The sequence below is a fragment of the Mandrillus leucophaeus genome, unplaced genomic scaffold (genome assembly GCF_000951045.1).
Source record: "Mandrillus leucophaeus isolate KB7577 unplaced genomic scaffold, Mleu.le_1.0 Scaffold2, whole genome shotgun sequence".
In the NCBI taxonomy this organism is placed as follows: Eukaryota; Metazoa; Chordata; class Mammalia; order Primates; family Cercopithecidae; genus Mandrillus; species Mandrillus leucophaeus.
Window position 1 is genome coordinate 12,600,343 of NW_012102031.1, and position 12,686 is coordinate 12,613,028.

Here is a 12,686-nt window from a genome sequence, read left to right on the forward strand (position 1 = left end):
ATCTTGGCCAGGCTGGTCTCAAACTCCTGACCTTGTGATCCACCTGCCTCGGCCTCCCAAAGTGCTGGGATTGCAGGCGTGAGCCACCGTGCCCAGCCTATAACTTTATTTTTAACATAAAAGACTTTAATACATATAAAATAAATTTTAGTATAAGATAACTTACTTATTGGCGAGGCACGGTGGCTCACGCCTATAATCCCAGCACTTTGGGAGGCCATGGCTGGCAGATCATGAGGTCAGGAGTTTGAGACCAGCCTGACCAACATGGTGAAACCCTGTCTCTACTAAAAGTAAAAAAAATCAGCCAGGCACGGTGGCGCGCACCTGTAGTCCCAGCCACTCGAGAGGCTGAGGCAGGAGAATCACTTGAACCTGGGAGGCGGAGGTTGCAGTGAGCCAAGATCGCACCTCTGCACTCCAGTCTGGGCGACAGAGTGAGATTCCGTCTCAAAAACAAAAAACAAAGAAATTTTCCTTCATTATCCTAACCATTCTTGTCTCTCCTCTCCTCTACCCATCACAACTTTCTAGGAATTACAGTAAGGCTTTGAATGTGTGTGTGTTTGAGTCTTTGAGATATACTGAGATAAGCTGTCACCTGACTAAACTCCTAAAGGTAGGAATCTTTCCACGATTCCTCACTCTGTCCACGTGGTACCTAGCACAGGGCTGGCACATCCTAGAGTGGCTACTTCTACTTGAAGGGAACTGAGAAGGGCTACACTTGGCCCAAGAGTTAGCTAGACAGCCACATGAACAGTCTCTTGCCCTTCCTTCTGGAATTCTGAGTCTCACCTACCCCTTGTTGACCATGTGTAAGCCACTGCCCTCTTCTGAGCCTCAGTTTCCTCAACTTAAAAAAAAAAAAAAAAAAAAAAACACCTGGCCCGGTGCAGTAGCTCACGCCTGTAATTCCAGCCCTTTGAGAGGCCGAGGCGGGTGGATCACCTGAGGTCTGGAGTTAAGACCAGCCTGGCCAACATGGTGAAACCCTGTCTCTACTAAAAATACAAAAATTTGCCAGGCATGGTGGTGTGTGCCTGTAGTCCCAGCTACTTGGGAGGATGAGGCAGGAGAATCACTTGAACCCAGAAGGCGGAGTTTGCAGTGAGCCCAGATTGTGCCACTGCACTCCAGCCTGGGCAACAAAGCGAGACTCCATCTAAAACAAAAAAACCCTGCCAGTCCTCCTCTTAGGACCAATGAAACACGAATGTGGCAAAGATGTGCAGATGCGTTATAAACTATAAAACCCTACACCCATGTTGATTTTAGTCAAGCTAGTCATCCCTAGAAGGAGAAGCCCCAGTTCTGAGGGAAGGCAGAGCTGCTAGGCCTGCTGCCTCAGGCATGGCCTTGGTGCCAGAGCTCACCTCACAGAGAACGATCCCAAAGGAGAAGATATCCACCGTCTCATCATAGCTCTTTCCTTGGGGAACACAGGAGAGCACGCTGTTAAGTTTACATCCCTTACCTGCTCTGCACTGGGTCTAGGGTCAATCTAAGCCACAGCTAAGAACCAGGGCTAGAACAGGTTCTGCAGGGACACCCCACAGGCTGTCCTGCACAGACATCACCTGAAAATAGTCCTTCCTCAGCCCTAGGTGACCTGCCTTGGAGAGCCCTTATAACATAACACTGCCTAGGGTGAAACTGCATGTTAAAGTGGAAAAGAACCAGACTAGGATTCATCCAGGCTCTGCCATTAGCCAGCTGTGTGCTCCTAGGCAATTCACCGAATTTCTCTGGGCCTCAGACTCCAAAATGGATTATATTCAGACCATTTCTGAGGTCTCACAACCCTAATTTCAAGAAAGCCAACCAGCATCTCTGGTTGGTTTGAGCATTATCCACCAGAGGGCACCACACTTCAGTTCTCACCACGGAGAGAGACTGCTAAAGCTGGGACAATAGCCTGAGCTCTCAGCAATCCCTGAGGCACAAATGCCACAGTCAGACCTCACCTTATCCCCGAGGATGGGACACTGATTAGTTCCCAGCCCCCTAAGCTCAGGGAGCTAATTTGTGAGGCCCCTCCTGGCAAGGGAAAAATATCCTCAGCTCTGGGTATCTGGTCCTACACTTCACAGGCCTCCCCTGGAGTTCCTAGGGCTCTGATGCAAGGGCAGCATCTGTCCTCCCTCTGCAGGTGTCCCCTCCAGGGCTTCAGGACTCACCATTCAGCATCTCAGGGGCCATCCAGTAGGGGTTTCCCACCACCGTGTAGCGCTTCTTGCGGTCATTCTTGCGCAAGGTGCGTTTCTTGGTGGTGGCCTTCTCCATGGGGGGCCTTTTCCTCTCTTCCACTATGAGCCGTGACAGCCCAAAGTCTGCCACCACCACAGTCTTGTCCTGGTAGAATAAAAGCAAGGTGGGGACTTCGTGGGGATGTTCTCTAACCTGGCCCTGGGGAGGAGGTATAGGCAAGAGAAGCCACTGAGAAGGGGAGAAAAGGTATACAGCAAGGGAGAATCAGAGCAGAAAGCTCTATCAAATAGACACATTCAGGCCGGGTGCGGTGGCTTACGCCTGTAATCCCAGAACTTTGGGAGGCCAAGGCGGGTGAATCACCTGAGGTCAGTTGTTCAAGACCAGCCTGGCCAACTGGTGAAACTCCGTCTCTAGTAAAAATACAAAAAAAAAAAAAAAAAAAAATTAGCGGGGCAGGGGGGCCCACGCCTGTAGTTCTAGCTGCTTGGGAGGCTGAAGCAGATGAATCACTAGAACCCAGGAGGTGGAGGTTACAGTAAGCCAAGATCGCACCACTGAACTCCAGCCTGGGAAACAGAATGAGACTCCATCTAAAAAACAAAACAAAACAAAACAGAAAACGCATTTGTTTCTGAGGGTCTGGTATCTGAGCACAGCAGATTCCTAGCCCACAGTGGGGTTCATGGCAGAGCCACTAGAGTCCTGGAGGTGAGGTTCAGGGACTTGGAGAGTGGAACTCAGAGGTGGGACAGGGGGTTGCTTTTGTTTTTCCCTGTCCAGCCTTATTCCTAAAAGGATTTCAGGCAGTGGCTAGAACCAGGATAAGACAGAAAAAGGCAAGGAGGAGGCAGTAGGTGGGGAGACCTGGGAGAGACAAGCTCTTTGAATGGCTACAGGGCAGTCATGTGGGAAAGGAATGAAGATTGCGTGGTGTGGGTCTAGAGGGCAGAGCCAGGGCCAGCTGGTAGACACCCAGGAAGTCAGATAGCAAGTCAGTAAGACAAATAACGTTGTAACCACCACAGCTGAGGCGCAGTGGGAGGAATGCTGGTCTCAAACTGGTCCCTGAAAATTTACTAGCTCAGTGGCCTCAGGCTGAGGCTTCAAGTGCCACCACTGTAAAACGGGGTCAGCAATAAGCTGCTTTACAAGACTATTATGGGGCAAAAGCAGGTAAAATGACAGGGCTCTACATATAGTCAACAAACTTCTGAATGATTTCAAAGGTTGCTAATGAGAGAAGGTAAAATTATGTCTGTGTGTCTCTGGGAGCTCCCAGAAGACAGAGAAGGGCATTGGAAGAAGCAGGATAGGAGCTCCTAGGCAACACCTCTGCCCTCTAGCCAGAGGGGACAAGTCAGCCTCCTTTGTGACAAGGAAGCCAGGAAGGATAGGACCCTGGAGGCCAGGCCCAGAGCAGTGGGACATACCAACTTGATGAGGCAGTTGTGAGAGTTCAGATCCCGGTGGATGATACACATTGAGTGCAAATAGGCCTGGAACAGAAGCATGAGCTGAGGCTAAAGGACTGGCAAATCAACTAGACCCTGATTCTGGAATTGGGGGCCACAGATGCTCTCCTACCAGGCCATGCCCACCCAGCTTCAGAACCCAACCTGGACAACAGGGCCAGGGCCTCCTGTGGCCACTCCCTTGTTCCAACACTAACAGGAAGCCTGGGCTTCCTCTGCTTCTCTGCTGCCATCTCCTGTCCATCCTTTGGTTCACCAATCACTAGCACAGTGACTGGCCAAAGCCCTCACTGCTCTCTCCTTGTCCACAACTTCACAGAACCCTTGATGTTGCAGCAGTCCCTCCACCTCTACCCACTTTACCCAGATCCAGGCTGCTCCCTCCTCCCCACTCTCCCGATCTCTGGCTTGAGCCACTTTGAATCCTTCCTGCGTGCAACAGAGAAGTGACTTCTTGCTCCAGCTAGCTCTGCCTTTCAGACATTGACTTCCCCTACGACTCCACTTTCCCCAACTGTCTAAACTTTAAGCTCTCCCCTTTCCTACCAAAATGTTTGTAAACAAATTTGTTTGTTATGTCCCCTCTCCAGGCCTCCACCACTGGTTCTTGTCACTCTCAGGAGCAACTTCCTTTCTCCTTCCCTTCCCTTGCAAATATAGAAGGAGCCACTCCCTGCTCTCCAGCCCCATGCAATACTGCTTTCATCCCTTAGGCTCCTGGAGCTGCTCACACACCCAGGGAGCTCTTCCTGAATCACTACAGCTCATGACCTGCCTGCTTGCCTGTCTGAGGAAGTGCTCCTCAAAGACTGTCTACACCTTTCTTATGCTACCTGCTCCTGAGACTCTTGTGTGTCTGTTTTTTTCTTCCAGCTTTTTCAATGTCAGCCCTGCTCAAAGCCATCTCCTTTTCAGAAGCTGAGACACCCCCACCAGCCACATGGATGCCTCTTCTGTCCCACAGCTCCAACTGCCCCTTCTCTGCAGATTAGGTGACTAGCAGCCTTTCCCTAAGCTCTAGTCTCATGGAGCCAGTTTCCTGCCCAGATGATGCTGATAGGTTCTGCTAGCACAGAACAGCAGGCATCAATGTAGCTCTTCCCAAACCGGTTCCTCAACCATCAGTGCCATCCCCCATGCCCCAAAACGTCTGATAAGTGACACCTCAAGCCACTCTTAACTCCTCCCCCTCCTCCTGTTCCCTCACTGCCAACTAGTCTCTCCATTCTGACTCCACCCTGCCTCCCAGGCTCCTGTCCCCACAGCCACTACCTTAATTCAGAAATCTGAAATGTGTCATTAGCCCCCTTTGCAGGTCTCCATTCTCTGGACCCTCCGCATTCCACCTCAACCTACTAACCACATCAGACTCTTTTTTTTTTTTTTGAGATGAAGTGTCGCTCTGTCACCCAGGCTGGAATGCAGTGGTGTGATCTTGGCTCACTGCAACTTCCGCCTCCCAGGTTCAAGCTATTCTCCTGCCTCGGCCTCCTGAGTAGCTGGGACTATAGGCGTGCACCACCGCGTCCAGCTAATTTTTGTATTTTTTTCTTTAGTAGAAACAGGGTTTCATCATGTTGGCCAGGCTGGTCTCAAACTCCTGACCTCAAGTGATCCACTCACCTTGGCCTCCCAAAAAAGTGCTGGGATTACAGGCATGAGCCACTGTGCCAGCCCAGACTCATTTTGGAAAAACCACAACTCTTAAGCTTTCTTGCTTAAAAATCTTTTCCTGCCAGGCACGGTGGCTCACAACTGTAATCCCAACACTTTGGGAGACTGAGGCAGGAGGAATGCTTGAGCCCAGGAGTTTGAGATTAGCCTGGGTGACAAAGTGAGAACCTATCTCTACAAAAAAAAAAAAAATTCAAAAAATTAGGTGTGGTGGTACACACCTCTAGTCTCAGCTACTTGGAAGGCTAAGGCAGGAGGATTGCTTGAGCCCAGAAGGTCGAGGTTGTAGTGAGCCATGATCATGCCACTGCACTCCAACCTGGGCAACAGAGCAAGATTCTGTCTCAAAACAACAACAAAAAAACACCCTTCCTGATTCAAGCCCCAGAAACAGGAAAAAAAAACAAAAAAACAAAAAAAAAAACCAAGAAAAACCAAAAAGCCAGTCAACCAAAAAACTCTTTTACATCTGTTTCCTAAATATAGTCCACAACTCCTTAGCTTAAAACACAGCGACCCTAACGTACCCCCAAACTGTCCTAGACTACTACTATCTTTGTGGACCCCCATGTGAAGGGCAGTGGCTAAAGTCTCAGGTTTGGTAACCAGACTGATGAGCCCAGGATCCCAGCTCTGTCCCTTTCCAGTCCAGCTTATCTGGAAACCAAGGTTGTTATGAGGAATAAACATGCGCATGCACATTAATCCCTCAGTTCAGTGCCTAGCATATAGAGGGCACTCAGTACTTGTCAGCTGTTATATTTCTATGCTTGGAATCATTTGTTTCCAGGTAAAATAGATGATTTTCTCCTCTTTCCTCCCAGGTCTTTGCTCCTGTCACTTCAATCTTGGAGCCTCTCCGCCAATAGAACTTTATCCAATTCTGATCCTTCAGGGCTCCGCTAGAACTCATTTCCCCTTCATTGATTTCCTAGGCAGTGAGGTACTCTACTTGGTCCAAGGGGCCCTCAGCACCTGAACACCTGTGACGGCAAGCCCGGGCCATCTCAGGCTACAGTTGCCTCTCTAGTTTGCCTTGTCTGTGCCCTGTTTGCTCTTAGAGATGTGTAATTCTTTGAGAATAGGGCTGTGAGCTGAGAACAGTTAGCTGGGGCCAGTTTCAGTGGCAGAGACAAATTCAATGAATAGCTGCTGACCCAGCCCACACAAGTGGCACAGGAAGGGGTCTCTACATTCCAATGAAGCCCACAATTCTCACATCTCTCCCTACTCTCGCCCTGCTGGCAGGTTTGTTGGTGGGACTCACCATTCCGGAGGCAATTCCTTTGGCAAACCTGACCTTCTGCTGCCAGGGGAACGGATCCTGCAGAATGGAGGAAATGATTATCAGAGGTTGTTGAGCCCTGTCCTACTCATGGTCCAGGCCCTATGGGTCAACGTGGTCTCCTAGTGAAGCCTCCCTGTCTATGCTCAGTCCCACCCAGCATGGTCCTTTGGGGGCAAAGCAGGGCCCCTCTGGCCTTTGACCATGACAACATACCAAGGCTCCTGGAGACTATGGGGTGGTGTACTCACCATATTGCGCAGGAAGTCCTTCAGTGTGCCCCCCTCAATGTACTCTGTCAGCAGGTTCAGCTTCTTATCCTTGTACAGCACACCAATGAACTTGAGCACATTGGGGTGGTCCAGGCTGCGCATCACTTTCACCTGGGGGTCAGGGAAGCCAAGGAAAGCTGGCTGTTAACTTCTATGTCTTCCTTACCCCTTCCCTCCAGGGAATCAGCTTGACAAGTGTTACCACCTGTATCTCCTACCGCCTCTCTTGTGATATGACAGGGCACTAAGATCAGGATGAGGGAAGACCACCACCATATAGATGGAGATGGCTTCACAGACCTTACCCTTGGGATCCTGCCTTTCTAGGAACTGCACTGGGGGAACTGGGGTGGGAGTGGCCAAGTAGCTTGGAGGGCAGTACCCAGACCACAGGTGTCCCCAACTGACGTTGCTCCATGAAGTAACTTGGGAGGGATGGTGAAAACTGTAAATGCCCAAGGAGTGTGAGTGCTCAGGGAGCTCCCCCTCCAGGTTCCCTTAGCAGGGCATTCAGGTAAGGATTATAACATGGAGTTGTACTAAACTGGTGTGTTTTCATGTCCATCATCCTCATAACCTGAGAGCTTCTCTGAACCATGTATCTTTTGTTACTGCATCCCTTGTATCCTCTTTGTGTTGCTTTTAGTAAGTGTTCATTGAACAAATAATTATGCTGTAATTTAGAGGGAGTGGGATATTCCTCTAGGGCTCTTTTCTGCTTAGTCTTTAAGACAGTGATTCCAAACTGTATTTCCTCTTGAAGCCATTATTTGTAAGGTCTTCTCTCTTCCAATGGTGAAACCAACCTCCCGGGCCCCCTCCATCTTCTTACCTCAGTCAGAAAAGTTTTCTGGGTCTCCTCATCACATCGAATTAACTCTTTCATGACCATCACTTTGCCCGTGGCTTTGTGTGTCACCTACAGGGAGGGTGACTGTTAACGGTGCTGAGACCAGAAGTTCTGGAGAACTGTTTGAGAAAATCTATGCAGCTGGCTATTCCATCCCTTGGAGGGCACACTGAGCCGGGTCAGACTGACAGAGTTCATGTGTGGAAGATGCAGCGTGGAGCAACGTGGGACTCAGATGGAACCATACCCTCTTTTCTGGAAAGGTGGGCATGCACGGAGGAGAGGCAAGAACCGAGAAAAGGGAAGTGGGGAAGGAGGCAGGAGGGGACGCTGCCAAGCCAAGCAGGGGCTCTGGTCATTTGGCATAGGAGTGAGTCTCTTGAGTGAACAGAAATCTGGGGGCAGGAAGGTCAGTGCCAAAGACATGCACCAGGGAGCTGGGTGGGTCAGGGGTGAGCTCTCCAGCCCTGCTGCCCCTGCAAGCTGAGACACATGGCTTACCTGACCCCCCCTCCCAGTTCTCAGCAGAGGAGGAGGAGGAGGAGAGAAAGAGAGAGGTTAGTCCCTGAGACTGTTCACCAGGGAGGCAGGAGCCATTCCCCTGTGTGCTCCTTGTAGCATGCCCGGTACTGAGGTCTGTAGGCACCTAACAAACACCCACTGACTGGAGGCAGGAGAGCCACAAGCACAGCTCAACCCAACCTGGATCTCTAGGTCCACAAGCTCACTGTAACAGTAACACTGACCTTAGGTGGCCTGGGTAGGGGTGAAGCCTCTCACACCATCACCCAAAGCCAGGAAGGAGGCCTGGCGTCCTGCAGGGTGTGGGGTGGGGCCAAGTGATGAGAAATCCCCGAAAGACATTGAGAGAGGGACTGGGGGCAGAAGAGCAAAGTATTTGCTACCTGCGCTCACCTTGATAGCCTGCCCAAAGAAGCCCTTCCCCAGGACCTCCCCGTGGATTAGGTCACAGGGCCGGAAGATCTGCTGTGAATAGCTGCTGGAACAACGAAGGGATTCTGAGCGGCTGATGTCACGGCTGAACAGCAGGGGCTCCTTTGGGGAGCTGGGGCCAGGGGACCTGGAGATGCTGTTACTGCGCCTAAAGATGAGGAAAGATGGGGGTAGGGATGCGTAGTCCTCAGAGACTGGCCAAGAAACCCTGGAGGAAGGAATCTTAGGGGCACCAGTTCATTCCAGTGTCTATAGTTTAGATGTTATTATTGGGGAACAGGGGCTCTTACATCAGATGTATCATTTTGGGGTTGCTGACATCAGTCATTTATTTAAGCATAGTAAAAACACATTCAAAATGGGAACTCTACGTACATCACACATAGAACAATTAACTAGATTCTACTAGCTTATAATGCTCAGTATATGACATATATGACAAGACTGTAGATGGTAATTCACCATCTCCCATATTTGCTTGATTTAAGGTACTAACTGGTTTAGAGTGATAGTTATACTAGTATCCAAAAAATGAGCAAATGGGACTTTTTTTTTTTTTTTTTTTTGAGACAGAGTCTCACTCTGTCAACCAGGCTGGAGTGCAGTGGTGTGATCTTGGCTCACTGCAACCTCTGTCTCCCTGGTTCACGAGTCTTGTGCCCCAGCCTCCTGAGTAACTGGGACTACAGGCATGTGCCACCAGGCCCGGCTAGTTATTACTATTATTTTTGAGACAGAGTCTTGCTCTGTCGCCCAGGCTGGAGTGCAATGGCACGATCTCGGCTCACTGCAACCTCTGCCTCCCGGGTTCAAGCAATTCTCCTGCCTCAGCCTCCCAAGTAGCTGGGATTACAGGCACGTGCCACCACGCCCAAATAATTTTTGTGTTTTTTTAAGTAGAGATGGGGTTTCACCATGTTGGCCAGGTTGATCTTGAACTCCTGACCTCACAATCCACCTGTCCTGGCCTCCCTAAGTGCTGGGATTACAGGCGTAAGCCACAGCACCTGGCTCTAATTTTTGTATTTTTAGTAGAGATGGGGTTTCACCATATTGGCCAGACTAGCCTCAAACTCCTGACCTTGTGATCCACCCGCCTCGGCCTCCCAAAGTGCTGGGATTACAGGCGTGAGCCACCATGCCTGGCCAGCAAATGGGATTTTGGATGATATTTTGCACATCTTTGTACCTGTCCATGTTTCCTGAATTTTAAGATGATAAGCATATATGATTTTTATAGCAATAAAGTCACTATGTTTACATTTTCAAAAGCGGTAGATAATAGTCATGGTCAATGACTATAGTTTCACTTACTGAAGGAGGGACAAGAAGGTTGAAGTCCACAGCACTGCAGGTGAACAGCCCTGTGAACTTTCTCTCTGGGGTATGCTCCTGCTTTACTTGGGCTACCCAGAGAGGACTGACGCTCGATGCCTCTTGGCTTGTCCTGCCCTACAGGTTTTCTTACCCTTGTTCTTTTGCTCTGCCTCCTGCTGACCATGCTCACCAGAGCACACAAGGTTAGCTGCCCCCGTCCTCTGCATGGTGGCTCTACAGGTATCTGGCCACTCCCAAATCTTCCCTTTTCCAGGCCATGAATTTCTAGTTCTTCTCTGCCCTATGTTGCCCTGCCTCCCACTAATTTCATCATACTGATCAAGGCCAAGAGGCAGCGGGAGTGAGGGGAGCAATTTGAGGGGAGGGCACTGTTTCCAACACATGCCAGCTGAGAGGGCCCTAACTTTGTTTGGTGAGGAGAGTGGATTAAAACAAACAAACAAACAAAAAACTACCTTTTTTTTTGGGGACAATGTCTCACTCTGTTGCCCAAGCTGTAGTAGTGCAGTGGTGTGATCAAGGCTCACTGCAGCCTTGAACTCCTGGGCTCAGGCAATCCTCCTCCTAAGCCTCTCGAATAGCTGGGATTACAGGCATGCGCCAACATGCCCAGTTAACTTTTTTATTCTTTGTAGAGACAGGAATATTGCCCAGGCTGCGTTTGAACTCCTGGCCTCAAGCAATCCTCTGGCCTTGGCCTCCCAAAGTGCTGGGATTACAGGTGTGAGCCACAGTGCCCTGCCCATCTAATTAAAAACAATTTTTTTGGTAGAGACAGTGTCTCATTATGTTGCCCAGGCTGGTCTCAAACTCCTGTGCTGAAGCAATCCTCCTACCTAGGCCTCCCAGAGTGTTGGGATTACAGGCATGAGCCGCCATGCCTGGCCAAGAACCTGATTCTTAGTAATACTAAGAATGCGTCACATTTACTGAACGCTGTCCCTATGGCAGCACCATACAACTTTATGTCCTTTTCCACATTTAAGTCTTACATAATTGGTGAGACAGCCACCTTTATCTTACCATCTTACGTCACAGATGCAGAAACAGGCTCAGAGAAATGAAGTGATTTGTGAAGGGAGGAGCTCAGCCTGAAACCCCAGTAGGGTATCAGTATTTCTGCCTGGGAGCCAGTGCTCTTGACTTCTTTTCTGTAAGTCTCCCTACTTGGGGCTTCCACTCAAGGTAACTGCTCCTTCTCCATGGACCTGGCAGAATCTGGGGTTTGGGGGTTGTTGGTCCCTCAAGTCTAAAAAACTTTCATTCATCTTTTACTTTATTGTTTTCAGTCTTTCTACACAATTTATTCAATCCCATCTGTGCCCCTACTCCAGGCTCTGAGCTCCATGCTTTCTCCACAGGCCATGCTGTTTTCAGGGTATAGCATCACCACCTCCTGTCCAGCTTAGGAGTTCAGTGCACAGAGCCTGACCCTCCGGTTTCTAAGGAAACCTGGCAGACAGCTGGTCCGCAAAGGCTCTGGCTATAAACTGTGATCCCCACAGGGGCAGCTGGGTCAGCACAATCCTCATAGTCTGTCCCTGGCCAGCTGGTTCCTCTCCTAACTCTGCAGGCTTCTGAAAGCCAGCTCAGCTTCATCTGAGAGACAGACATGGGACAGGACAGAGCCAGGGTGGGAGGTGGCACCTCAGGGAACGTCTCCTCAGTGTCCCCTCCAGATTCTCCTTGGTGTCCAGGGTGCTGAGGGTGTGGGGGTGTCCGGCATTCTGCATGTGAGGAGCGAGCCGGGCCTCCAGCCGCAGCTGGTCCAGGCGTTGGGAGACGGGGTCATGTTCAATCAACAGCTGAAGTGTCTGGCTCGTCTGGCTAATTGCATCCTCCACCTGCGGCCAAGAGCAGTATAAAGCTCCCACAGGCTGCCCCATCCCAGGCCACCCACGGCCAACCCAGATGACTCAGGCACAGTGTGACCAGTGCTCAACTTGGCTAATGGTGGCCTCTAGCTGTCAGTGGCCTCACAGTGCCCTCTGCCTGGCATCCCGTCAGCTCTCCCATCCGTCAACCATCCCTGCTACCCTGGGAACCTGTTAAGCTGTAATAGGTCATCAGTGGTCACAGGCTCAATGCTAAGACAAAGAGATGGGTTGGCGGTAGGAAAAGGTAAAGGCTATAGCCTGATTTCCCAGAGGATCTTATTCCATGTCCCACCCTCACAAGACAGATTAGACACACACTCTACCTCCTCCACTCGAAGTGTGCGGACCGGGGTCCCATTGATCTCCAGGATGCGGTCCCCAGGGTGGATGGCATTGCGATTGTTGGGACTGATGTGCATCCGGTTGACCCTGGGCCAGACAAAAGTTGAGGCAGGGTAAAGATGTCCTAAAAACCTGCTTGACCAATTCTGCTTGTGCAGGGAAGGTCCCAGGCCACCAGTTGCCCCTAAAGGGCCCAGGATATCCACATGGAAAGGCAACACCTTTTCTAGGATGCTCCATCTCAGTGAAGGGAATTGCCACCCACCCTGTGGCCTAAGCCAGAAACTTGGACATCATCTTCCCCATTTGCAGTTCCCTCATCCCTCTCCTACTCCCATCTCTAAGAACTCTGCCTTCTTTCCATCATTGTAGTTATTCACATCTCTTACCTGATCACTGTAATAGCTT

At 50.3% G+C, this 12,686-nt stretch overlaps 1 protein-coding gene across 3 annotated transcripts in view; it reads right to left on the reverse strand.

The window, feature by feature from the left end:
• Positions 1-12,686, reverse strand: part of LIMK2 (LIM domain kinase 2) — a 70,282-nt gene that overhangs the window by 7,668 nt on the left and 49,928 nt on the right. For all 3 annotated transcript variants that reach the window (XM_011979029.1, XM_011979030.1, XM_011979031.1), the window contains 9 exons: positions 12,260-12,365; positions 11,707-11,903; positions 8,683-8,869; positions 7,750-7,836; positions 6,897-7,028; positions 6,628-6,684; positions 3,645-3,710; positions 2,181-2,355; positions 1,377-1,432 (listed from right to left, as the gene is read on the reverse strand). In XM_011979029.1, coding sequence (XP_011834419.1) covers positions 1,377-1,432; positions 2,181-2,355; positions 3,645-3,710; positions 6,628-6,684; positions 6,897-7,028; positions 7,750-7,836; positions 8,683-8,869; positions 11,707-11,903; positions 12,260-12,365 — 1,063 coding nt within the window. The remainder of the gene's footprint in view (positions 1-1,376; positions 1,433-2,180; positions 2,356-3,644; positions 3,711-6,627; positions 6,685-6,896; positions 7,029-7,749; positions 7,837-8,682; positions 8,870-11,706; positions 11,904-12,259; positions 12,366-12,686) is intronic.